The 27,710-nt window shown below is 42.1% G+C and overlaps 1 protein-coding gene across 1 annotated transcript in view; it reads left to right on the top strand.

The window, feature by feature from the left end:
* col14a1b (collagen, type XIV, alpha 1b) overlaps positions 1-27,710 on the top strand; it is a gene marked incomplete at both ends in the record, with an annotated part of 206,598 nt that overhangs the window by 45,832 nt on the left and 133,056 nt on the right. Inside the window, 14 exons of the mRNA XM_083982371.1 lie at positions 101-259; positions 640-759; positions 2,989-3,153; positions 4,210-4,371; positions 4,779-4,969; positions 6,239-6,365; positions 7,913-8,058; positions 11,228-11,357; positions 16,969-17,108; positions 18,096-18,222; positions 18,318-18,457; positions 20,105-20,237; positions 20,330-20,374; positions 21,278-21,423. Coding sequence (XP_083838497.1) covers positions 101-259; positions 640-759; positions 2,989-3,153; positions 4,210-4,371; positions 4,779-4,969; positions 6,239-6,365; positions 7,913-8,058; positions 11,228-11,357; positions 16,969-17,108; positions 18,096-18,222; positions 18,318-18,457; positions 20,105-20,237; positions 20,330-20,374; positions 21,278-21,423 — 1,931 coding nt within the window. The remainder of the gene's footprint in view (positions 1-100; positions 260-639; positions 760-2,988; positions 3,154-4,209; positions 4,372-4,778; positions 4,970-6,238; positions 6,366-7,912; positions 8,059-11,227; positions 11,358-16,968; positions 17,109-18,095; positions 18,223-18,317; positions 18,458-20,104; positions 20,238-20,329; positions 20,375-21,277; positions 21,424-27,710) is intronic.

Raw genomic sequence — 27,710 nt, forward strand, 5'->3', positions numbered from 1 at the left:
TTTTGCCAAAACTTCTTTTTTTTTTCTACTCATTCTGTTTTATAAATTTCACTATGTTGCATGTGACTATTTTTTTTTCTGTTTGTGTGTGTCTTTTTAGATGAAAGCGGGTTTATGTGTAAGACTCCAGCCACAGCTGATATTGTCATTTTGGTGGACGGCTCCTGGAGTATCGGTCGCATCAACTTCAGGCTGGTCAGGACGTTCCTGGAAAACCTGGTCCGGGCCTTCTCTGTGGAGTTTGACAAGACTCGGATCGGTGAGGAGGAAAACCTTCATGACTCTCGCTGTACTAAGGACCAATCAGATGCATCCTATTAAAGAATCTAAACATTTACAGTGTTTAAAACTCAAATCTGTTGACTAAACAGAGTTTGAAGCTACAGAATTATCTTTTAATTTGTAATTGAAAGCCCAAAGTTTTCAAAGATGCCAAATCCATCAGCCTGGATTATAAGGGAATGTACACCGAGACTAATGGGAAGGTTACTCAGACTTTTGTACCCCACTGTGTATCAACTGCAAAGCAAAAATAGTTTTTGTGTGCAATGTTGCAGCCATCGACTGCAGCAGTGTTGCTACAATTCATCCTAACATGTCTCTGTGTGTGTGTGTCTGTGTGTGTGTGTGTGTGTGCAGGCCTGGCTCAGTACAGCGGAGATCCCAGAATCGAATGGCATCTGAACGCTCACACCACCAAAGGGTCTGTGATCGATGCTGTGAAGAACCTGCCGTATAAAGGAGGAAACACTCTGACAGGTACGCCGCCGACTGAAGCCTCAGCCTGGCTCTGGTTATTCCGCTCCTCTGCACACATCACAGTCAACAGATAACGGTCTAAAGTTGTCTTGGACCAAAGCCAGGCCTCCACCTCAGCTTAGTGGCTTCACTGTAGCGCACTTCATTGAAATTCTGCATTAATATGTTTGTGACCTGACGGCGCTGAGCTGATGAAATGTAAAATTAGCAGCAGCTCCACTGGTGTCATGGAGGAGAGTGATTTTATTCCAAACAATGACACAGCTCGTGTTGCTGTTTGAATTTTATCTTTGACTTTAAAGCCAAGCCGTCGTTAAGAGGCTGAGTTTATTCAAGCAGCAGCTCAGATTGAATCTTATTGATCGTCACAACTACATTTTCACTCCAAAGTATTAGAACATGCAAATTTTCTACAGTTTGGAAGTGATAAACTAACAATGGTTGAAGCTCCTTGTGTGTCTGGTAAGTGAATAACATTTAAAGCTAATATTAGACAAACTTATGATAGTAGTAGTAGTTATAATAGTATATCTTCTGTATTTTTTAGATTTTGAAGTTGTGTTGGGAAAAACACCTCTTGAATTATCTAAAAAATGCAACGTTGTAGCATCACATTATGTAATAATGTCATACATTTTCACCTCTTTATGTAATAACGGCACATTTTGTAATAAAATTCTTGAACGCAATATGTAATAAACGTTGCCGCATTTTGTAATCAGTTATTGCATAATGCATCAATGTGGGTATTGCACTTTTTTATGAATAAAATGTAATAATTGGGTGCATTATGTAACAACTTATTACAAAATGCACTGAAGTTTATTACATATTGCGTTCAAGGATTTTATTACAAAGTGTGGCAGATTATTATAAAATGCGGTGTCATTACATCATGATGTGAGAATTTATTACATAATTACATAAGGCAGCACTAATGTGGTGCTACAAACGTCACAGTACACATTTGACAGATTGAAACACAAAACGGTGATTCACTGTTTCTATGAGTAACTCGTGTGTGACTCACTGATTGAATGAGTGCAGCGAACATCTTTGTTTGACTTCGTATCGACTGTGATTAACAGATTTGTTCCTCGTGTTGGTCAACAAGCTGAATCAGCGTTCAGGGCTTCGAAACCATCTGGTAGCAGCTGAGGAACAATGTCACTTAGTGTATGTCATTTATGGACGCGTCAGAACGGAGCTGCTGGTTATGTTAACACGCTCATTAGACTAAAACCTCGTCAGAGCTAACGATGACACTTTAAACCCATCGCATTCATTAAGTCCTTGATCGTGACACTCTGAGCCGTTTGAGCTGTCGTCGCTGCACGTCACTGGAACTGTGAGCGCAATCATGCTGTCAGCCCGGACTAAACTTACCGTACTATTACAACTGTTCTTTTAAAACTACAATAAGTGGCTCTAATTTTCTGCTGTCAGTCATTTGCAACGGTGAGAGTCACTTTCTGCAACGAATGAATAACACAGCATGTCAAAACAAGGATCACAAAATACAGGGAAGGTGTTACATCCCAGGCGACTGCACATCGTGACTGATTTTAAATGATTTTTAATGTGCTGTAATTTTTCCTCAGGGCTTTTCACTGTTTCACATTTAGCTTTTATCGGGATTTTGATACTATAATCTAACAGACTTAATAGATTTCACCTTTTGATAGTCTCTTATTTGCAGATTTCATGTCATCTTTATTCTCAGATACTGTATGTCTTCAGGTGTTTGTCTTCTATACTGTGATGTGACGCATAGTTTTACATCTTGAGCCACAAAGTCAGATTCAGATTCATTTTCATTCTTTATTGCCTCACAGGGGAATATTTGTTTTCACAGTCTGTATTACATTTAACACATAATCATTTCAACACACATGTACATAAATACAACATACAGTAGAAACAAAGCACACCCTGACACAACACTAACACTCACACAAACTCAACAAACCGAGTCTTAGTGCAGCGCAAGTTCAAAATAAACAAATATAACCAATCACCAAATATTAATTATTTTAAATTTCTAATGTTTCTCTCTCAACCTTGGCAGTGTCTAACTAGTGTTCATCATTATGGATATCATATCATATCTTTTTTGTGTTATTGGTGTTAGGGTCAGAGCAACGACTGCTTGTTGTCATTGTGTTGTTAAAGGAGTTGTTGTGTTGTTAATTATAACCATGTCTGTGTCACACTCTGTCCTGTCCTCAGGTTTGGCTCTGACCTTCATCCTGGAGAACAGCTTCAAACCGGAGTCCGGATCCAGACCCGGCGTTCCCAAGATAGGAATTCTCATCACCGACGGGAAGTCCCAGGACGATGTCATCCCCCCGGCGCAGAGCCTGAGGGAAGCTGGGATAGAGCTGTTCGCCATCGGTACGAACCCACCAACACTTACACTAACACTGATACTGATAATCCAGTTAATGTCTCAATGGGAAGATGCTTCATTAAATTTTCAGTAGAACTGCTGGAGCCAAAGACCTGTCATCTGATGCTCAGTTTAATATCTTTATAGTTTCTCTTTAATTGTCTTTTTGATTCACTGTGTTTGATTCTCTAAATCACAAAAACAAAACCTTATAAACATTTACATTTCTCTTCGCTGCTGTGTGAAGCTGTCCAGGCTGCACACCCTCACAGTGAAGTTAGTGTCTGTCCTGTCGCTGGGTCATGTCGGAGTTTTCACAACAGGCTCGGCTTTGTTATGTGACAGTCGTTGTTCACACAGTGAGTTGATTCATCAGTGTTTCCAGCAGTTTGATTGGTTTTCATGGGGTTGATCATTTCATTTATTCATCAGACAAGAAAACTAAACTCTTTCTCAAATTGCTGCTGTTCGTATGTAATATGATTATAACCCAACCTGTTGAGTTTTATTTAATTGTTGATCATATTAAATGAGTCCTCTGAGGATAGATGTGAAAGGAGAACTTCATCATCATCGAGACCTCGGTCAATAACGAAATGAATCACCAGTTGCATCACTGGCAAAACATAAACATGACTAATTGTTGACTGTGATTGATTACAAGTCTCTATTAGTCGATGTTTATAATGTGTGGACCTGAATTCAAACTAATATACGACTGGAAGGAAGGGATCGATCTTAATGGGGTGAAATGAGCAGCAGCACAATTATGTTCCTGTAACAAGTTTCAGTCCGTGATTGTGCCGATTTATAACTTCTGACAAAAGAATCTGTGCGAGGACGACCGCGAAAATGATTTTCACGTCACATCAGGCATCCGGCATAAAGCCTCTAAAATTAAGTTAGTGGAGTTTTGTCTGTGGATGGTTTCAGCAGAAAGCTTTTCCTCAATAAGGAATTGATTTGGACGGGGGCACATTTCAAAGTCTGACAAATTATTTAGCCTTTTTAAAAAAAAATCAACATTATGTCCCCCCTTCTCTCTCTCTTTTTCTCTCTAGGTGTGAAAAACGCTGATGAGAACGAGCTGAAGGCCATCGCCTCTCCTCCCGAGGAGACTCACGTCTACAACGTGGCAGACTTCAGCGTGATGAGCGAGATTGTGGAAAGCCTCACCAAGACCGTGTGCGACCGAGTGGATCAGCTCGACAAGCAGCTCAAAGGTTTGAAACATCAGCTCGTTCAGCGGCGGCGGTGGCGGCGGTGGTAATGGTGGCCGTGACACACGAGGGCTGGAGCCGCAGATAGAGCTCAGACAGCTTCACTGTGATTACTCTGTTGATGCCGCTGGTTATAATTATGAGTACAGGAGATCCCCAAGCAATAAAAACAAAGTCCCCAACTAATATAATGTAGCGATCCGAGTCATGCCGCTGCCTCGCCTTCATTACAGGTATAAATAAACTCACATGCAGCTGGAAATAGCAGCGCAGGATTTTACACGTTTCATTTTCTGATTCAGCAAAAACAAGTTTAGACATAAATGTGGTTATTTCAGGCTGACGTCAACAGAAACTCAGACATTCGCTCGTCCACTGTTTATATGAAATCAAACACAGAGCAGATGCAGCATCTCATCTGTTTTCCTCTGCAGGTGGAGAACCCGCCCCTCCTCCCGCCGCCGTCGCTCCTCCCCGCGACCTGGTCACGTCTGACATCACAGCTCGCAGTTTCCGGGTGAGATGGACCCACGCGCCGGGGGAGGTGGAGAAGTACCGCGTGGTCTACTACCCCGCCAGCGGAGGACAGCCAGAAGAAAAAGTACCCGATTCAGTTCTTTATCTGATGCATTGATGGAAATGATGATTATTTTATCTCTTTATATGTCGTTTTGTCAGACTCAGACTCTCGTATCATTATGGATTTCCAGTTGACGGTACGGTCCAATCATTTCACTGAAAAACATATTAACTTAATGCAACCTTCCTTTAAGTAGTTCATCATTTTCTCTGGCTCCAAACAATGACGAGGGGAGATTTTGCTTTGTCATCTTAATTGGTCCAACGCTGCTCATTTTCCAGCACAGAGCAAACAAAATGCCAAGATACTGATATAATGGCAGCGTTTTAATTAACGCTGCTCAGCTAATTCTTTGAGGGTCAGTTCCACGACTCACATTCATTTGTTAAAGGGGATTTACATTTTAAATGGAAAAAAAAATCTGCAAAATTGGCAATTACAGTAGCTGATCACGCTGTGGTGAAGATAAACCAGAAATTAAAAGTAAAAGGTAATATTTTTGCTAATACCTGAGGCTTATTACTGTTGTAAGGGAACAAATGAAGCCAATAACATTGATTTACCCTTTAAGTGGGTGACTTCAGCAGAGAAAAATCACATCTCCATTGTGACACATGTATGTTTTAGGTCCCCCCCCCCCCCAGGCGCTCAAACTGCAAACGTCTCCAGCCGCTCGATAACCTGTGCGTCGGATTGATTTCTGCCTCGTTGGAAGTCTCCCTGCTTATATAACCACACAGATGCGCGGTGCTGTAATTCTCTGAGTTTGTATTTATGTTTATACAGTTCACTCTTATTTTTATCCAGTTTCTCTTTGATGTTTATTACAACTCGCAGCTGGAATGGCCCAGTTTCCCCACAAGGAAAACTGAGGTTTCATCAAAGCTAATCTGATCTAGTTACACTCAATTTAAATCTCTTTGGAGAGGAGCTGAATGCCTACAGCAACATGTGGTGCATTTCCAACCTTACAATGCACAGTTGCCTAATAAACACAGGCTTTTTGGGATTTTTAATACTTTCTGACACACAAAGCGCCGCTGTTTGTACAAGAACAAGATCTGAGCTAATTAAAGATACTTCTAAAATTTCGAAGGTGACATTTACACTCCGGAGCAGACGGATAAAACGACTCGCAATAATGAACATGTCAAACATATTTGTTTGATCTGCCGCGACCTGAGATGACTCGTCTTTCCAGCATTATCAGAAAAAGACTTGCGTAAAAACATTGCAAAATAAATAAGTAATAATGCTGGAAGGTCTTATATAGTCTTATCTGTCTTTAAGGTGGTTCAGGGCACAGACAACAGCGTGGAGCTCACCTACCTGAACTCTCTGACGGAGTACCAGGTGGCTGTCTTCGCCGTCTACCGCAGCTCGGCCAGCGAGGCGCTGAGAGGAAGTGCTACCACCTGTAAGTTCATATGTTTATAAGAATATAAAAAGGCATGGGTTTGGATGATATTTAATTAAAAAAAAGAGAAGTTAAGATCTGATTTACGGAGTTCCCCTGACTTCTTAATGCAGTGTTTCCCAACCTTGGGGTCGGGACCCCACGTGTGGTCGCCTGGAATTCAAATGGGGTCGGGCTGAAAATTACTGATAAAAATAATTATTATTCTTTTTAAAATTATGATTGAAAACACCACACACAAGCTTAAACAACTGTATTCTATACTTTCACTTTCTCGAATATAAATCGAGATTTGTGATTTCAAAATGGGCTCACGAGCCAAAAAAGGTTGGGAACCACTGTCTTAATGGCTTCTTAACAGGACTCGTCGCTTCTGGCTCAGTGCGACCACTTATCTTTTGTCTCCCACTCATGTTTCTTTCTCTCAACCTCTGTTCTGGCCTTTTGTTTTGCTCAAGAAAAGACGAGTGCTTCTCTGCTAGTGCTGCAGATTACTGCAACGTTTTAGGCTGTCAGACTCCGCTGGAGCTGCAGCACTAGAACATCACACTGTCGATGTCCATGACCAGGTATCAACAGGAGAAAAAACAAATACACGAAAACCACTAAACTGAAGTCAGAGAGAGAAAAATCAATGCGTCCCCCAACCGGAGCTTTTATTTGAATGTTTTATTTTTCTTCTTGGGGTTAAACTCTCCTGTTTGCTCTGAAGCAACTGAAGGATTGAAAGCAGCAGCCTATGGTCTGTTGTCTCAGTTCACCAGAGGACACACACTCTCATGGCTGAGCTGCAGCATCTCTGATCGACCAGCAGATCCGTGTCCCTCTCCGGCAGCAGACAGACAGCGATTCTGGGCCATAAAAGCTACGCAGGTGTTCCATTATGCATCGGAGCCCTGATCCTCCACCTCCGACAGGACGCCCGTGGTGAAGCTCTAATTCTGGTTGCGTTTGCCCGAGGCTTCATCCTGACGGCTGAGACACTGAACCGGAGCCTGGCGGGGAGTCTCGGGCCTCCTCCAGCCGCACGCCGCGCGCCGGGCGCTGATGGATGACGGGGAATTCCTCCCCGTCGGTGGAGGATGAATGCTAAGTTGCCAGTCGACCTTGTACCAAAGTTAATGGGGTCTGGCTGCTGCTATAAGCTGCCAATGCTGCTTCGCCGGGCTGTCTGGGTAAAGGCAGCAAATGAAACGTGAAGCTAAACACCGAGCTGCTTCACGTCTGTGCCTCACTGAAAACAAAGGATGAGAAATTATATCAGAGTTATAAGTGAATGACTATAATTAGATGAACAGAAATACAATTCATTTATCATAAGGAGGAAGGAAACATTTATCTGGTGATTTATGTTTGTTTTTCTTTTTGCTTTTGTTCTGATATAAAAATATCTGATGAATTATATCATTAATTATACATTCACAAATATGTATAAGTAATTATTTGCTTTTTAAAAAAAAAAATCAACATACAATGGGACGTGTTATGTTTGTGGATTAGGCTCATAGCAACATAACTCTGTGTGTGTGTGTGTGTGTGTGTCACAGTGGCCCTGCCGATGGTGAACGACCTCGAGTTGTTCGATATCACTCACAGCACCATGAGGGTCCGCTGGAAGACCGCCGCCGGGGCTTCTGGGTACATGATCCTTTACGCCCCGCTGACTGAGGGAGACCCTGCAGATGAGAAGGAGGTGAGGACTGTGTGTGTGTGTGTGTGTTTGTGTGTGTGTGGGGGGGAGTAGAATCTTCTTGGCATTGAGAAAATAATTGAAACACCTTGTAACGTGCAGCAGGACACGTGTCAGAGACGGTTTAGTGTCTGACAACTTGAACAGTTTGTTATTATAGTTACATGTGGAACTGTTAAAGAGTCGACATGAGGTTAATCTGGTGAAGTTTTTTGTTTTCTTTGCAGTTTGTTATTTTTTCTCTTCGGCCACAGGAAACTCTGTCCACCACCTGACGTTTCTTTGAACGTGTCTATTTCGAGCTGGTGGCTGTCGGAGCTGACACACACTGCTAATTGGCATCCAAATGAATAAAACTGACCTGTATAGATGCCTTTGTAATTGTAATTAAGTTTCTTCAAGGTAAAACTGTTTCTTTCATGTGGTGTTTCTATTATCCCCCCCCCCCCACACTTTGTGCATAGCAAGCAATCGTCCTTTATACTTTTATGATGCTTAGTAAGAGAGATAAGACAGAGGTGAGAGAGAGAGAGAGAGGAAAACAACAGAGAGAGACGGCGTGCAGTTAGTAATTGGTGGAGAAGAGGATAACTCGTCAGAAGTTTCCAGGAAGACAAAGTTTCTTCTGATGGTGTAGAAGGGAAAGTTTGAAATCAAATAATAAAAGAGGAAAGTAGAGCTTCTGGTGGTGGCATAGTGAAATACAATAAACCCTGAGGAACCATTCAGCATAACTCAAAAAGAGAAGAAAAGAATGACAAATCACTCACAGAAAAGAAGAGCAACAAGAAAAACTACTGTATCAACCTGTGGTGCAGAAGATTGAAGAAAAAACAACAACTGAATATTAAAAAAACCAAAACAACCATGTGTGGGCATCAGCAAACAGGTGTGAAACCCCTGGACAACTAAACTACAGAACCAAGACTCAAACACAGACAGTAGATCCTCCACAGGTAAACGTCGGGACGTACGGCGCGGTGGAGGGAAGAGGTTTTGAAGGGCACAGCCAGCCGTCTGTATCCTCTTCTTTCCCATTAGACCTCATTACGTCTGCCGTCACATTCCCCTCCAGGCAGAAAGCAATAAAAACAACTTAGTAAGGAATTAAGAATCAGGATGGATGCCTTCCAGTGGCGAGGATAAGCCTGGCGCCGAGACAGTGCTGCCGCTGCTGTCAGAGCCTCGGCTTGGCCGCCTCGCGCTCCGATGGCTGCCACTGGCGGAGCCGTTCGGGGACTCGGCGTCGGGGCCCGGAGCCAGAGTCCGGTCCAGGCCGGTCTGACATGGTAAAGTGGCTCCGTCCACACTGGATCAGAGCAGAGCTGACAGACTGCCTGTGTGCTGCCATGCAGATTGAAACCAAGACAGACTGAGATTTTGGGTCAGAGTTTGATTGGAACTGCCTTTGAAGACTCGAGTCGTCGCCGCTTACACGCTCTGTCCACAGCTTCCTCTCTGTCCCCGCTTTTACACAAACGGAGGTTTTTTTTTCCTGAGACGCAGGTGGTCAGTTAAAACTTTAATTGGGGTCAAACTGTAGGTGAATTCACAGCCACAGTTTTTTCAGAGTGGGATCTCTCCTCTCAGCCTAATGAAAACTGTTCACGTCATGTTGGCGTCTCTCTCCCGGGAAGGGGGGGCTCCCATCAGCCTGATTCAGCTGAGTCCAACTCTGATTATGTGTGTGTTCTGTATCTTTGCATCTTGTATCAACATGTCGCCGACTGCTGCATCACCTGAACCAGGGACAACCAGAGGGATATTTCTCTCTGTTCACATCAGGGCTGTTCTGTTTTGCCCAGAAATAAAATCCAGATTTTCTTCTCTCAAAACACAATCTTCGATTACGATTTTTTAGTGAAATGACAAAAGGCAAAGAAATCATTTCAAATATCCTATTTTTTTTATTGAAATAAGTTTGTCGTGCTGTGATCTTTAACTGCCACGGAGTGTTTTGCTCTTCATCCGAAACATCGAAGCTGCACCATTTCCACACAACGGACTCTTGCTGTTTGTCTTTTTGGCAACTAAATCCTTGCTGGCCTTAGTGAACGCTGACATGTTTGTTTACAGTGTGTGGGGAGAGCGCAATGGGAGGAAGGAGGCAGAAGTCACTACGGCAACCCAGCGCAGCCCAGATACATAAACGGGGGCTGTACCGTAATTACCCTAGTGAAAGTGAAAAATCGTTTTTACGATTTACACGTTTTTAACATCGTCCTAACTAAATAACGATTAAAAAAAAACAAAAAACGATTTAAAACGGACTAATTGAACAGGCCTACTGGTAGTTTACATAATATTATAAGATAAGCTGATCTGTTTCACGCTGCAATTCAGATTTCAAAACACCCATAACGTACGACAAGTATACTGTAGATATCTAACATTTTGCATTACTTGCATCAGTATGACTATGATTTCTCTGAGGCTTCAGAATGAAAACAATTTATTTATTGGATGACTAGTCAAGAGGAGCAGATGGACAAACATTTGTCAGAGCCTCCGTTCCGCCAGCTTTTTTTTTTCTTTTTCTTTTTTTTTAACATCCGTGTTGTCATTGGCGAGAGGTGAAAGATGGTGAAGTTCGGGTTAGCAGCTGTAGTCTGGTGGAGTTAATCATCAAAGCACCAGCCGCTGATCTGGCATCAGACTGTGATCAGTTAGAAAAATCCTGTTTACTTCTACATCACAAAGCTCAAGTGAGAAACAGGGGGGAAAAAAGGAAAAGAAGTCAAAGAGAGACACCGCTCTCCTCTCCTTCTCCTTCTCTCTCTCTCTGGGAGACGAGGGATTCAGGTGCTCAAGAAACCAGAGTTTCATCATCCAACCTTCGCTGTGTGTCGCAGCTCAGAACATGACTCACATAGTTTAGAGGAGCCGGCTTCGTCCCACCTGCTGAATGGAAAAGGAAAAAGGGGCAAAAGCCACATTCAGAAATCACCTTATGTAATCACAGCCTGGTGCCGAGCCTGTCTGAGCAGGACGGAGGGATGATGGAGGAGAAGATAATACGCCGAGGTGGAGATGATACGACAGATAAATAAAGGGCAGATAGATGAGCGACGTTGACAAGATAAGGACTTCTACTTAAAAAACACAGCATCTCCTTTCTGCTGAAGGCACATACCTTCATGCTGTGTGTGTGTGTGTGTGTGTGTGTGTGCAGGTGAAGGTGGCAGACTCTGTGACGGAGGTGGAGCTCGAAGGGTTGACACCTGACACCGAGTACACAGTCACAGTTTACGCCATGTACGGAGAGGAGGCCAGCGACCCCATGACCAGTCAGCAGACCACACGTGAGTCCAGTCCACACACAACATGCAGCTCTGAAATGATTGGCTAATTAATTCTAGAGTTGAGTACTTTTCATTGTCAGAATCTCTTCTGAAATAAAAAAACATTTCAAAATATAACACAATATAACACTAAACAAACATCAAACAAAATATCACATCAGACAATAACAAAAACATTAGAAAAAACGTGTTTCTCATAACAAAAAACATTACAAAAAACATTACAAAATATAACAAAATACAACACAAGACAAACATCAGACATGTGACGTGCTATATACGTAGCATCAAAGTGGCTACCGTGCCTCCAAGTCCCTACACTAAGCTATTAATTAATTAATTAATTAATTAATTAATTAATCAATCAATCAATTGCTCTCTAAAAATGAATAATTACACCCTTTAAATGTGCGCTCTAATTGGACAATTAACAAATACTTGAGCACGGATGTTTGTTACACCAGGCTGAGAGCTGGGTCACTCTGTACTGCATCACATATTGACCAAAACTACACACACAGACACACATGTCTGGGATGCACAATTAATAACAATGTAACAAAGAACCACATTATAGCTGAGTGCAAGATCAAAACAGCAGGAGGAGCTGCAAATGTAAAATGTGTCACAATGTTGTTATACATCGTTAGCACAATGAATATTTACCCAACAACTGTCAATTTAATATTTTCTTAAGTGGAAATGAAAAGCAAACATGACAATACCAACTGAAAGTGTTTATTGTTTTCTTATTATTTACAAATGTGTTCCATAAATATAACACAAACTAACAACCACTATGAGTCGTCAGTTTTTAAGGATTTCTTTGAGTGCAGTAAAATGAAAGAGGGTTTTCTAAGTACACTATTAGTTGTTCATTTCCATTCAAGACAAGTCTTCACTTGTCTTGAATGGAAATGAACAACTCGTGCTCTTTATAACTGAGGCTCTTGGTATGTTGTGGTAAATCGAATGAAAAGTCGTACAGTAGTTAACATGAGAAATGATTGTGGAAGACCAGAGAGGATTCAGGTCCAGGGGTCGGTCACTGGGTGATTAATCTGAATACAGGAAGAGTCAGGAGCGGTGCAGATGTCCTCGCTCTCCAGAGATGTTGTGACTCTCATTTAAGACTCAGACTCCAGTTAATGACTCTGTCTGACCCCACTTCAACCTGATTTCAACCTTAATATCAAAACTTTAACGTTTTAACTTTCAGGAACTCAACTCAGGAAAGTCAAAATGTTTTTTTCTCTCTCTCCAAACTGTTCATATCTGAAAGTCAGAACTGCACACACACACATACACACGCACACTCAGACAGTAAATAAGAATATCACCATGAAACTGAAATGTATTAACTGTTGATGGAATTCAATTTCATTAAACCCCAGACAGATTTTTATGACCCTCTGAACTCAGACTCCTGCTGCTCCATCTCTCAGCATACATCTCATTTAGCGCCGGGCGTTTACATTTACCCGGCAGCTGTGTGTGTGTGCTGTGTGTGTGCTGCTCCGCTCTGCCAGCGAGCGGGAAAAAAGCCGCTCGCTGCTCCCAGAAGACGTGGCTGTTTACGTGTGAAGAGCCACTTGTTTTTTTTTTGGAAACCTCACTGTGACGTTTAAGCAGCTTCTGAAGCTCTGGAGTGTCATCAGACTCGCACGGACGAGCAGCGAGGAGGAGAGGAACTACAGCGGCTCATTACTCTGATTGGCTACTCTCTCTCTCCTTCTCTCTCTGTCTCTCTCTCGGCTTCAAGTCGTTCTAATCAGTGAAATCAGCTGCTGCAGTCAAGTAAAGTGTTTGCTTATAGTTGCGACGCAGCTTTTTTCCAACACAGCTGTAGCGTGTTCAAGTCAGAACTTGGCAACCCGCGATGCCAGACTCGCGGCGTGTCGCCCGCTCCCTGCTTCCTCCTCGTCGAGCCGTTTCTATTTTCTGCACCTCACTTTCATTCTTAAAGAGTTGTGAAGCCTTGATGAGAGCACACACACACACACACCCCCCCTTTCCCTCCCCCTGCTCTGCTCCTTCCGCCTCCCCCAGATCGCCAACACGCTCACTAATTAACATTTTATGAAGTCTGCTTTAAGGTCTGTGGCCTGTGGGTTTAAGCCAGGGCGTGTTTATGTGTTTATGGTGCGTGTTGTGTTGTTGGGTCTGTGAATGCAGGTCAGATAAGGACGGGATGGTGGGAGGTGAACGAGGTCTCTCTGGAAATTGGTTTTCATGGTAAAATAACTTTCGCTCACTCAGTCACTGCAGGCGGGACCGGGATGCGCTGCCCTCCATCCGCCGCCCGTCCAGCCCTTTATTTGTTCAGGCCTCACATTACTGTTTGTCTATCTGGTGTTCATCTGTCCTCATGTGTAATTCAAGTCATTCATGAAGTGCAAGAAAAGTCTTCACATGAACTCCTCTGACACTGATGTGTTTGTGTTTCTTGTTAGTCAGTCGTTTATCTATTAGCAGATCTCTCTCAGAAGAACATAGTTGTGGATTCCTGTCCCGCTCCGATCATCAGTTTTCCCCCGTTACTTGTTTGCTGTTACCAGTGACGGTAACGGCGTTACTAACGGCACTACTTCTTTCAGTAATGAGTAATCAAAAAATGACTGTTTCCCCTGTTACTATTACTGACAATGAAATGCGCCGTTACTTGACTCAAGAAGTCCCGTCACAAAATAATACACCCGTTAAAGGTCCAGTGTGTAAAATGGGTGGAGTCATCAAGGCATCTCCATGCCATGTATTTGTTCTGCTCAGTCACTGAACCAGGTGCATTCACTAATTAGCTCACCTTCTTGGCTGAAGAGGTGTGCTGATTGGACTCAGCTGGTTTAATGCATGAACAGAACAAATACATGGCATGGAGACGACTTGATGACTCCACAATTCCCACCTCTGGGAAACCGTGACATCTAGCGTTCACTCCTCCCGTTGGCAAAGTGGCGGTGGCCTCCGAGGACAAAAAAACTTGTGCGTTGATGATCCATTTGCAAACTTTCAGGTTTATAACTCAAAAAACTTCTCATTATTCTCTACCGACTAACTACTAACTCACTCTCTCTGCTGTTTCCTCCTCCTTCTTCTCTCCTTCTGCCTTCTTCGTTGGTTTATTTATGCGTGTGAAACTCGCGAAACGCGTTCTCTGGCTGGCTGGATTTTTTGTTTGGGCTGTCGTTAAAACATGGCGGCGCAAGATGGTGACACTCTCTAAAGCAAAACCCTTGCTATATGTATAAAATAATAATTATAAGGCTACGAAAACCAAACAGATTTTACTTTATAGCGATTATACACTTATACATAATGTAATAATATACATTACATAATATATTCATGGGTAGTATGATTTTGCCAATAAATGTTGCTAAATATTACACACTGGAACTTTAAAGTGGATGTTATATACACTTTTATTTTTTAGTCCCTCAGTCGGAAAAAGCAGTTTGTCTGGAACTGACCAACTCACTCAGTATCGAATGAGTTGGTTAGTTCCAGATTAACGGGAGGTTCGGGTTATGGTTAGGGGTTAAAAGGAGGCGAGTCCAAGTAATTTGACGTATTTGAGCATTTTATTAAGAAAAAGTAACGCAATAGTTACTTTTCCTGTTAATTAGTTACTCTTATAACGTAGTAATTCAGTTACTAACCCAGTTACTTTTGGGGGAAAGTAACCTTCCTCCTACGTAACTATAATTGATAACTTTTTTTAAGTAACGTGCCCAACACTGGCTGCTACACATGATGCTTCTGGTTTCTTAATGATGTTCCATACATAATTATTCTCTCGTTTAATCCAGTTATCTCACTGTTGTTTCTTTCATTAGGACAAAAGTTCCTGTGAGAGATAAAAACTTTCACATTTCTTTTTTCAAACCTCTGGGGGAAGAAGTTGCCAGCTGTGACATCTGGCGCAGTCCTGCTGCTGATCTGCAGAGTGACATCTAAGTGAATGAGTCATTCAATGGACAGGATATTTTTATATAGGCGGTTACATCGGGAAACTTTGGGGACTTACCTATCGCAAAACTTTTTAATTTCCCATCTTCCTCATTCCTATGCTGACCCTGGCACGACCTCCAGTTAGAGAAGAGGGCTCTTCCTCTCCGCCTCGCTCCCTCTCTGCTGCTTTGTCTTTATGTTGACCCCTGGTATAATTGAGGTGAAGAAATGGCAGGAGATTCAGGATTTAAAAAAAAAAAAAAGAGAAAGAAAGAAATAATGAAAACAGATCAGTAATTCTGAGCAGAAAAGTTTCCGGGCTTCAGAGACTAAATGGGATTCCTTAGCTAAATAAAAAAAAAGGTGAGGGTAAGAGGCTTTTTTTTTTTTTTTTTTTTAAACCTTTGCAGTTCCTCCAGGAGACAGAGAGAGAAAATAGGAGGAAGTTAAGGCAGAGCCTGAGGGAAGGTGAGAAATGTAATGAGGTTTTGTCCACTTTATAATTAAAATAGTAAAGTCCAGTAACCTCGGTTCAAAACCCCATGAGCACGTGTGAGTGTGAAATCACTTTGAAAATCAAAACTCATCCCACCTCTGATCCCTGATGACTTGCAGCTCTGTTGTTCCTGCACAGACTAGACTTCCTTTACATAGACTCAGTTTCTCCTGCTGAGGTCAACAGGTGCATGGAAATCAAGATACTGTATATACTAATCTCTGAAGCTACAAAGTTTGTTATGGTGTTTGATTAGAATCAGTATAAAAAAAGCACCTTTACTACTTCTATTACCTTTTTCATGTGCAACCGTGCAGCAATGGGACACATCCCCGAATATCTGCAGGAAAGTGTTTTATATTAGAGAAGTAAAAATCCAGATAACCACTTAATCAGCCAGTGTTCTCGTAAACACATATTTTTTTTAGCAATGACCCCTCAAATACGGTTCAAACACTTGTGAAAAATGTGTTGGAGGCTCAATATTTTAATGTTTAACAACAAAAACTGTTATTTTTTCAAAACGAACTCGGTGCAGCACTGCAGCAAACTCTTGGATACGATGTTGTGTGGAACAAACTTATAGGAATTAGAGAACCACAACGCAAACTTTATATTTCTCCAATAGAACAATTAGAATGCCTTTTATTTGTCATTATACTCCATATAACGAAATTAGAGCAGCTCCTTCAGTGCAAACAAGCAATATAATAAAATGCAATATAAAAACACTTTCAATAATATAAAATAAATAGGTAAATTATATACACAGTATATAGGAGAACCAACAACCAATGCGTGGACATAGTTTCTAAATTAAACCAGACAGTTCACATCAGTTCCTATTAGCAACGCATACATCAATACTGATATGTCTGAGAAAGACTCCACACAAAGACTCAGATCAGACGTTTTCTTTTCTTTTCTAGATTTGTTTTCAAACAAAGCACATAGCAACACATTGAGTCACTTTTTGGACAAATCGTAGCTTCTTTCCATAACAGATTCTAGGTTTGGTCCAAACACAACAGCTGGAAAACAACTGTCTTGTGAAGACTCTCTAGTTGTTGTCACCATCCAGGACTAACACCTCATCAAAAACAGGTTAAAAAGCTCCTAAACCAGTTGTGTCATAATAACATCCACTCCCTCCTCCCGCCTCAGTGCCGCTGACCCCGGCCAGGAACCTACGCTTCTCGGACGTGGAGCACAGCTCGGCCCGGCTCACGTGGGACTCGGCCTCCAGGAAAATCACAGGATACCGCATCATGTACGTCAAGACCAACGGCGTCCAGACCAATGAGGTGAGAGGAATCCCGCACAAGTTACAGAGCTGAGCTAATAAACAGGGTGTGTGGGGTTTGTTGTTTCGCTTCACTTTGAAACAAAGTCCAGCTTCTCTGTCTGTGTTCAGACTGGCAACATCTGAGATAGATAGATAGATAGATAAGTGTATTGGTCACATGCAAAGCTAAAACCAAGGTTAAAAAACTGTGCAGTGAAATGCAAAAAAACGAAGCTCTCGACTGTACCAATGAAACACAAAAGTAGATAGAAAAAAAATATATATATACTATATATCATACCCTCACATACCTTCACTCTCACACACACACACACACTTTAAAATCTGGCCAGAGGTGACTGTAAAGAGCCGATTTATGCAGTTTGACGTTGTTTTTTTTCTTCTGGACCCTGAAGCTCTGACTTCCTTTTAATAAAGCTGTGGTGTAAGTCTGTTCTCCGCCACAGTCTACAGACGTCATGACCCACACACATCCAGAACAGAGACTCACGCAGAGCAGCTGGAAACCACTCTGATTGATGCTGGAGAGGAGAAAAAAAAGGAAAAGCCTTCTCTTAAAATCTCACTGTCGTTGAGCTGATGTCTGTGTGTGTGTTTGTGTTTGGTGTGTGTGTTTTTTTTCCTTGTGCCAGTAAACACCAGTGTGAGGTGCCACCTTTCCTTTTTGAACTGACAGATAGCGAGCGCTGATGTGTCGGCACGCCGCACCGCGAGGCTGCTCTGGGGATTACGAGCAAACAAATTTATGTTAAATTGTCTTTTATGCACCTCTGTCATTGTAAACACAACAATGACGATAACGGATCTGTCACTCCGCAGGTTACGTTTATTTACACTCAGACTTTAATCTCTCTATCTCTCTCTCTACACGGCAGCTCCTCGCCTCACTTCACAAGTTATTATGTGTTTTTTTTTATTTTTATGAAATGTCAGAAAACCTAAATACTGTACCTGACAGCCGCCGTGTGGTTTCTGCGTTTTACAGGTGGATGTCGGCCGTGTTACCACCTGGTTGCTTAGAAACCTGACCTCGCTGACGGAGTACACGGTTGGTGTGTTCGCGCTCTACGACGAGGGACAAGCTGAGGCCGTGACCGACAGCTTCACCACGAGTAGGTGTCAAATTTAGGGAAGTTAATTAAATATATATCAGGTTTTTAACCAAGTGTGTGTGTCCTTGTGTGTGTGTGTGTGTGTGTGTGTGTAGAGACGGTACCAGACCCTCTGGATCTGAGGAGCAGCGACATCTCCACAAACAGCTTCAGGGTGTCATGGCAACATCCAGCCTCCGATGTGGTGATGTACCGACTCACCTGGACTCCCACAGACGGAGGAGACAGTGTGGAGGTGTGTGATGTTTCTATATGTGTCCTCAGACAGTGAGAAAAAAAAAAACTCAGCAAAGGCTCTAAAAGTTTAATAAAAGGTTAATAAAAGTGTAATGAAGCAGAATATGTCGTGTTTATCGACCTGGAGGCTTTGCAGGAGAGAACCAGTTATGTTCCCCCGACTGTTAAAGGGATAGTTCAACGTTTTGGCAAATTGTCCCATTGCCATAATCCCTATAGTTTTAGGAGTAGGTTTGTTACTTTTAATTGTCGGTGCAAGCTATTTTTAGAACGGCGGAGCAGAGCTGCGAGCTGCTCAGAGCGAAGCTACAGAGTTTCTCTCATCAAACTCATCAAATACACAATCCAACAACTCCAAAACGCTTTTGTGGACAAGTTGTAACCTGCACATTCACCACGCTATGAGATAATGACAGAACGTTACCAGACAGAGTTGTTTAGAGGCAAATGCAGAGACTGCTTGCTGAAAAACTGTCACTGAAGGCAACTTGCATCAGCAGTTTTGCATGAATTTACCTCGAGAACAACTCCGTCTCGTAACGTTGAGTTATTATCTCATAGCGTGGTGAATGTGCAGGTCACAACTTGTCCACCAGAGCGTTTTGGAGTTGTTGGATTGTGTATTTGATGAGTTTGATGAGGGAAACCAAGAAATCCCATGAGCCTCCGTAGCGTAGCTCTGAGCAGCTCGCGGTTCTGCTCCGCCGTTCTAAAAATAGCTTGCACCAACAATTAAAGGTAACGAACCTACTGCTATGACTATAGGGATTATGGCAATGGGCCAAATTGCTGAAAATGTTGAACTATCCCTTTAACAACATTAAACAAACTATAAAGCAACATGTGAGCAGGTGAAGTCAGACATCCATCTGTTCATTCCCTCTCAGTTAAACTCGTCCATGTTGCAGTTGCTCGAGGCTGCACTCAGCTAATGAACTCCTCGTCCTCGCGGCTCACCGTGTTCGCGGTTCCTTTCTTTCACGACCGGTCGAGAGGCTTCGAGTGTAGGTGTTCAGGTGAATTGAGAGCTTCTCGTTCAGAAACAGTGTATTTGATCCTGAGCTACTTGAACTCCTTCACTCGGAGAATAATCTGAAGTGAGCAGTTCACTGTTTTTCCAGCGCCGTCGCCTCACACTTAGCAGCTTTTGATTTAGTTAATGATGATTCTCTGTTTCTTTTCTGAGCTGTCATCTCCTTCATTAGGTGAAAGGATTCACATCTACTATGTGTCTATTTTTTATTCTGCGTCTAACTGTGACGAGTTACCACAGCACGACACTGATCTGAACCAGTTGACGTGCACAGACTCGTCTCAGATCTGATAAACTAGTATCAGATGACTGAATTAAGATAAAAACCGAAAGAGAAGTGACGACAGGAGATAAAATGCTTCTGTTTGAGATGATCTCAGAGATGTTAATCCCAACAACAGCTCACCTGTTATCAGCCTCTTCACCTTTTAGTGCTTACCTGTGAAAATAAACACATCGTTCCCTGAAAATAAACTACAGTAAAACTGAACTCTCATGTTTCTTGTTGTGATGTAGAAAATGTTTTAACCTGTTCAGGTGGTTCAACCTCATCTCTGACTTTTCTTTAATCTGTATCAGTAGCATCTGTTCATCATAACCCTCTTCTTTCAGGCGATGGTGAACGGGAACATTAACACCTACCTGATAGAAAAGCTCAGCCCGTCCACAGAGTACGAAGTCCTGCTGGCCGCCATCTACGGAAACGAGGTTGAGAGTGACGAGGTGATCCTCGTCGAGTCCACAGGTGAATGAAACGCTCCGACCGCACCACCGTGATTTCTTCACATTTAATCACTCCTTCTGTTTCAATTAAATCATCTTTATTTGATTTTTCAGTTGAAAGAATAACCACCGTCGCTACGACAACCACCACCACAGCAGGTAAATATTTCATCGCAGCTGCTCTGGTCAATAACAGTCAATTTCTCCTTTATTCCTCCGTCCTTTACCTCCTCCTCATGTTTGACCTTGACCGTCATCCTTCATCTGTTAGTTCATCCTGACACCTCCTCCTCCTCTCCCCTCTAACCTTCTGAACTATGTCCATGTTCTCCAGTATCTGCAGTTTATAGGTCATCAGTCTGCAGAAATTACAAGTTTCTTATTGTATTTAGGTCAGATTCAATAAAACAAACTCATTTGTGCATCTGTCTTCATGGATAATAGCAACAGTCCCACGTAAACAGTCCTCACTGTTTAGTGACACGTGGTGAGATGACATCTCTGTAGTCTGTGTTATTAATTACAGGTGTTTTAATTTGAAATGTAAACAGGAAGTTAACAAAAAGCAAATAAAATTTTAAATATACTTGGTTTAAGGGTAAATCAATTCAGTGCACCCAGCTAAAGCTGTTATGGTGTGATACAACAGTCCTGCAGTAATAATAATCCTCCTGCATGAAGGTTATAATGATCCGTTTTTGTTGAAACTCTCATAAAAAGGTGCATTAATTTTATTTTAAGCATGTATTTCTAATAAAGTGACAAAGAGATTGTTAAAGTATCTTCCAACTTCTAAATTAGACAAAGGAAGAACTGTGGTTCAAGAAAATGCCACAGTAAATATCTGATTACAAGTTTGCAGCTGGTGTTTCAGCTCATATTCAGATGAAAGACGCAGAATCCATTTTCACAAGAAAACGTTTTTATATTGAAACAAAATGAAATTTGAAAACCCGAGTAATTTAAATGTCAAACTGATGACAAGGGGACTGTGACGGTTTGGTGCTTCGGTGATTGGATGTTTAACCCGCGGTGTGATTGTGACTTCCTCTGATCCTCCAGCTCCTCGTTACGGGGTGAGGAACATGAGGATTGATGAAGAAACCACCTTCAGCATGCGGGTGTCCTGGCAGCCTGTCGACTACAGAAACGTCCGACATTATCGACTGAACTACATCAGCGCCAGAGGAGACCGGGCCGAGGAGACGGTAAGACACAGACACAGAGAGTGTGTGAGTCACATTCATATCTTCAGTCTGAGGGACGTTTGGATCAAAAGCGACACCAGCATCTGTGACTGATAAGTTTGGATGAATCAAACGATGTGGATTATGTTTTTCTAATTTGATTTTGTTGTGAAGCGACACTATAACGGATCGTTTCAGAGCGTCAGACCGTTCTGAGCCGGAGGTTTGATGAGAATCTGTGTCAGTGATGTGGACGATCACAGCTGATCAGGGGGACGTGCTCATTAAGCTTTTATGTCTCCGCACCAGCGATCACCAGGACCAGAGCTGTCCTGTCCTCAGATTGTTTGTCCATCTGTCCCATTCATGAACATGAATGAACTCTGTAATGACACAAAGGACGTTTGGCATCAATGTTGTTCAGCTGGACTCGAGAATCAGCTGATTACACTCTGATGGTCAAAGGTTTAAAGATCCATGTCACCGTGACCTAACAGGTTATTGATGAACTCAATCATTATTGAATATCGTTCAAACCGTCAACGTTGCTCCCCAGAGCCTTTTAGTAAATATTACTGCTTTTGTTTTTAAGTACTTTCTAAACAGAGAGACGCTTTGAAGAGAACGGGTCAAGATGGCTCAGCTATGTGTCGACTGTAAGAAGTGATTTCATATAGATGGCAAAGATAGGGTCAAACCTTTTAAAGGAGAAGTGCCGGTTTTTACAACCTGGACCTTTTTTCTGGCATAAAATACAGTCGTTTACTCACCCATATATAACTTTGGTGTCATTAGGAGTCCTTCCCACGATATTTAGATCCATTGGAGAGCGGCGTATATCCATGTAGTGGGAGTGATTGGGGCACCGAGAATGCAGCCTCTTAATAACGCATTATCTGCCACGAAACTCGTTCATTTCACCAATATTTTTTATTTAGAGGAAAAAAATGATTTTGGATTGGAAAAAAGCATCAATATGAAAATAGTGTAATATAATATATCATTTTTTTCCTCCTAAATCCATGTGTTCCTCATGTTTTTGTCTTTGTTGATATGGAAACAGTCCTGGGCTCGACAGTTGACTAGTAAGGTCTACCCAGGAAGCTAGAGTAAACAGAGCTACGTTAACACTGCTCTCTCATATTAATCGAGTTTATGGACTGGTGGATGTTGCAAAGCATGTGTAGTGATATTTTGAGCATTATATAGAGGCCAAAGTCAAGGTTTTAAAGTTCTGCCCCCATTACTTTGCTGTTTAACTGCAGTGTAGCGCAGTTAGCAGGAGGAGAGCTAGGTCCGGTCTGCACATATTTTTCTCAGATTTTGTCCTATGGTCGCACTCGGAGACCTAGAGCTGTAGAGCGTTACTTAGAAAATTACCTGAATTCTCCTTTAAAGCAGTACTAAAGAACTTTTACTTTTGGTTGAGTTTGGCGGCGCCTGTGGACCAAAGCGGTAGTGTTTTGCCTGAAGGAAGACTCCATTTCCCATGAACACTAGCGTGAAGCCCTGTAAATATCCTGCATTAAAATTAACAGAAGACATCAAAACTAAGTTTCTGTTTCCAGTGGATCATTTCAAAGTGAAAACACAAACATAATCCATTGCTAAAGTGCTGTTTTGCCTGTTCCCTCCTTGTTGTGACTCGCAAAAGTGAAAGTGAAAGTAAAGTGAGAGCCGGGTTCCTACCATGCTCCTCAAAGCTGCTTAGTGCCAGAGAAAGAGATACAGACCCCCTCAGGCCACGACAGAGGTGTCATTCAACTTGTTGTAAGTCGATGTATCATCACAAAAGTTATGAAAATATTTTATGAAGGTTGAAAAGTTACTTAGTGCTGCTTTAACGCCCAAATCCTACCCTCGTAGTTATGTTATGTTATGCTATGCTGTATGTTTGCTGGCACATATGTGTATGTTACTAAAAGAAAACGAATAAAAAATAGATGAAAATAAAATAAAAAAAATACAGAGAGACACAGTGAAGTTCAGCACCGTCAGGAATCGATCCGGCGGTGACTGCCATAGGTGATGCCAACGTGACCGAGCACCCCGGCTTCATTCATGTGAAATACCAAGCTTTATCTGGCTCCTTCATGAGTGGCAGCCGCTGCAGTCGAGTTAAGGTTAGTGTGTGGATTCACAGCAGGCTCCGTTTATTCCAGTGGTGAAATCCCACAAGTTCCCAAACTAGAAAACATTAGTTAAAAAATTATATTTACCACTGACACTTTCTGGTTGCTCATAATTCAGATCTGTCTCTGCAGTCTGCTGAGCACCAGCACTTATCTGATCCACTCAGAGGGCTGGACTCGGTGTGTTTTGGTCAGAGCACCTGTTTGGAACATGAACTGAATATATGAAGGACGAGTAGATTAGGCTGAGGTGGCGCTTTGAGGGCTTCTCATAGATGATTATACACTTTTTGCTGAGGTGTCTCTGAACCCACAGTAATGATTTGGTGCTTAAAGGGAAGAATTAGGACTTGATTCAGGTGGATGTGATGTATCTGCAGCAGCCGGGGGGGAAGTCTGGGAGTCTGAGACTGTTACTGGACAGTAAATGACTTGTGGAGACAGACAGACGAGGTGTTTGGGGAGAGATGGGAGGAACAAAGGGAGGTGGGTGTTGATTTGAAGAAAAGAAAGCCAAACCTTCGAAGTGTCAGTCTTGAACAGAGGGAGGCAGATTATTGATGAAGATGATGGCAGGCTTTCAGATTTAAAGTTCCCCACGGAGGGAGAGAGGGAGGGGAGAGAAAGTCTGTGTTGTTGAAGTTGATGGCAGGCCTTCAGAGTGGAGTCGAGAGGAAGAGAGGAGGGAGAGGAGGATAATGATGATGAGAACAGGGGCAGAGATCTTCAAAGAGTTTGTTTCACGAAAGAAAGACGAAGAAAGAGAGGGAGAGTGTGAGAATGGTAGTTCTTCTTCCCACTAATGAGCCACAGCAGAGACAGTGGAGGAGAGACACACAGAGGCAGAAGGAACTGGAAAACAAACCCATGTAGTTTTTGTATACTGACCATTTACTTAATGTGTTTGTGTGCATAAGTTTCTCTGTCTGAGCTCGACTGACTCAAACACTAAGAGAAACTAAAAGCGCTTGAAGCATCTAAATTAAAACTTAGACTTGTCATGCAAAACTTAAAATTAAAATTACATTTTAATGACAGTTGAGGATGTAAAATATCCTGGCAGCTTATAAACATATAGATAAGATAAGATACTTCATTAAAGGAGAATTCTGGCCATTTTTGACTCCTAAATCGTTGTCCTGATGGTCACCCGGTGTTGGGGGGAGCAAAAAACACGTCTAAAATTGATGCAGGCAAACCAGAGTTAGACAGAAACAAACACTTTGTGATGATTTCTTTACAAAAATAAACGGTCGAGCAGTGCAGTGGTAATGTCCAAAATATCTCCAACCGTTTGTTTTTGTAAAGAAATCATCACAAGGAAAAAGTGTTTGTTTCTGTGGCGGGGAGAGCAGGCGCTCTGCGATCGGATGAACGAACCAACATCTCGCAGCAAATCTCGCACATGCGCATAAACATCAACAGAGTCACTGGGAGCTACTACTACATCAAGGCTAAAAACAGAGATCACATTAGTTTTTAACGAACAACTTTTTCATGTGGCGGCTTCAGGACACTTGGGTCAGTACGGACGAGCAGTATGGAGGTATTTCGATGTTTCATAGTGTGTGTTTTGAACGGAAAATTGATGAATTATGGATTTTGGGTTAAGTATCCCTTTAAAAAGAAATTACTGCGTTACAGCAACGAGGCTATAACACACAAATAGAAAAATAAGAAAAAGAATAAAACAAAAAACAGATAATGAAATGCAATACAAATGAATATAAGGAGTAGCATGTTATATACACAGTATTACTTCCAATGGAGTGACTCAATAACTTTTAGTGACTGACTGTTTGTGGCAGCAAATACACACAGTCCTACAATTTCCATCTTTTTCTCGAGTCAGGTTAACAAGTGTTAAATATCCCTTAAACTCATATTTTAGTCAATCAAAGCTCTGACAGGTGTGTTGTTGTTGTTGGTATCTGTGTGTGTGTGTCACCACAGTGGCAGCGGCGGTGTCTCTGCGGACACTGGTCCCACATCAGCCTCTTTCACGGTGACAATAAAGAGCTGCCAGCTGCTCCACCGACGACTTGTTAAATGAGATCTCTTATCAAAGTGCGAACAGCTGTGAGCTCTGTTTGGCAATCCGGTCAGGTTATGAATCACCAAGTGCTGCACTCAATTGCGACCATTTAGATGTCTATCAGCTGAGGGAGGGGGGGAAACTGGCAGCGTTCCCCCTCTCTGCTTCGTTCAAAGCAAGTTTCACTCTGTGGTTTTTTGGCTGGCGAAGAACGGACACCAGCCATTAAAAAATAAATAAATAAATGAAATAACTCATTTACATGCGATTGATTTCTGGATGGCAGCGCTCCCACCTCATCCTCACTGATGGAATCTGGTCTTAAACGGCTAATAAAGCTCGTACAAAATTATAAATGGCAACTTGGCTCTGTGGATGTAACCAAATCATAAAAAAATGTAATTAAATTGCAGATTTAACGCAGCGTTTACATGCAAAGTGCTTTTCAAACATGATTAAACGATGATTAAAATCCATTTAGCGTCATAAAAACACGCAGGGAAAAGATGTCGGACAAGATGCCACAACCACGGTCCAGTTCTCTCGGCTTTTCTCTGTGACCCCCGGACACACAGGAATCACAGAAAACTTGAACATTTACATACATACACAGTCCCCATAAATCATAAAGTGTGTGACAATGACAAACGTGTTACATCACGGAGAGTTGTGTGTCTCCTCTCCCCCTCTAATTGGACGGGATACAACGATTCCCCAGTGTCTTGTTAAATCCGGTTCCAGTCTGTGATGGGCCGACACACAGGTGGACTGATGTGGGACACGCCGTCTCCTCCTGCCTGATTGCAGCGAGAGCAAAACCATCTGAATTTTTTAAATGTTTTTGAATTTAAGTGACAATGTAAATATCGTGGCGGTTTAGAGTTTTCCAAAAGTCCAAAAGAAAAAAGAAAAAAACTCAACGTCCCTGGAGTGTTTTTGTTTTGATGCATTTCTGATGAAGCCGTCTGGGGAATGAAAATCTTTACTGTCACAATACTTTGTGATGTGTTTTCTCTTCGCCGCTTTTATCCCTGAAAACTTTCCTGATTCGTGTGCCGACCAGCTGTTCAATAAAAGTTTGGCTGAACTCTCCACTCACTCAGATTTACCTGAAAACTCCAGAGCGTCTTCATTTAGATTCCCGTCACTCGTCACACATCACTGATGCAAACCAAGAGAGACGTAACTTTCCACTTCATTCTTCACACTCTTCATTTTACACCTTGTCAGCCTCCCGTAACCCCATCCCCCTCTTAAAAGATAATACTTGTAGGGATGGATAAGGAATATCTGCCGCTAATTAATTTGAGTGAGTTAGCCACATGCTTGATGATGATTGTAATTATTTGCGCCTTCGTTCAGACCAGTCGTCTCTCCATCACTTACTGTACAGCTGCTTCCAAACGCAACGTTTTAAAGGGGATCTATGCAAGTCTGGTCGCTTTTCTGATGTTTTGCTAACCTTCCTCTCCGCCATGTGCATTTGTTTTTTTGTTTTTTTTCGTTTTTTTGAATAATATTTTTATTACATTTTCTCAAAACGTAAAATACATGACAGAAAAATGATGAAGCCCCTTGGATAAGAGGTGAAACATCTTCCTAGACAAATACAAGTCCAGTTGCCTACGATTCAATTTGAGAGAGAGACAAAAGAAGAAGAAAAAAACAGCAGAATGTGGACATGTAGGTACAGTAATATTATTATTATTACTGAATTGAATAAATAGTTATTTTCTATTTATTCAATTCAATTCAATTCGAAAAACTTTATTTATCCCTGATCCGGGGAATCCACGTAGAAAGGAAGATGACATTGTGGGCCCGATATGCTGCAAGTAGCGGTCCTAGACCTTATAGAAAGCATCCGTTTTGGAGTGAAGCATGCATGTGATCTATTCACTAGGAACGCGTGCATTTGTTTTTAATGAAGAAGGCAATCAGTTGAGCGGCGGATAACGTTATATATCATATATGATGTTACAATGTGTATATTTATGTCGTCTTTTCACGGGTTAGGGTTGTAGGGTTGTAGTGTCGCGGTGCTGCAGAGACAAGAGCTGGGACACCGGGTCGCAGGCTCTGATCTTACAATACGCTAGGTGGAAAGCAGAGAGCCTCCATTCTCCCTGAAGTTACAAGTC

Source organism: Trachurus trachurus, assembly GCF_905171665.1.
Source record: "Trachurus trachurus genome assembly, chromosome: 11".
Classification (NCBI taxonomy): Eukaryota; Metazoa; Chordata; class Actinopteri; order Carangiformes; family Carangidae; genus Trachurus; species Trachurus trachurus.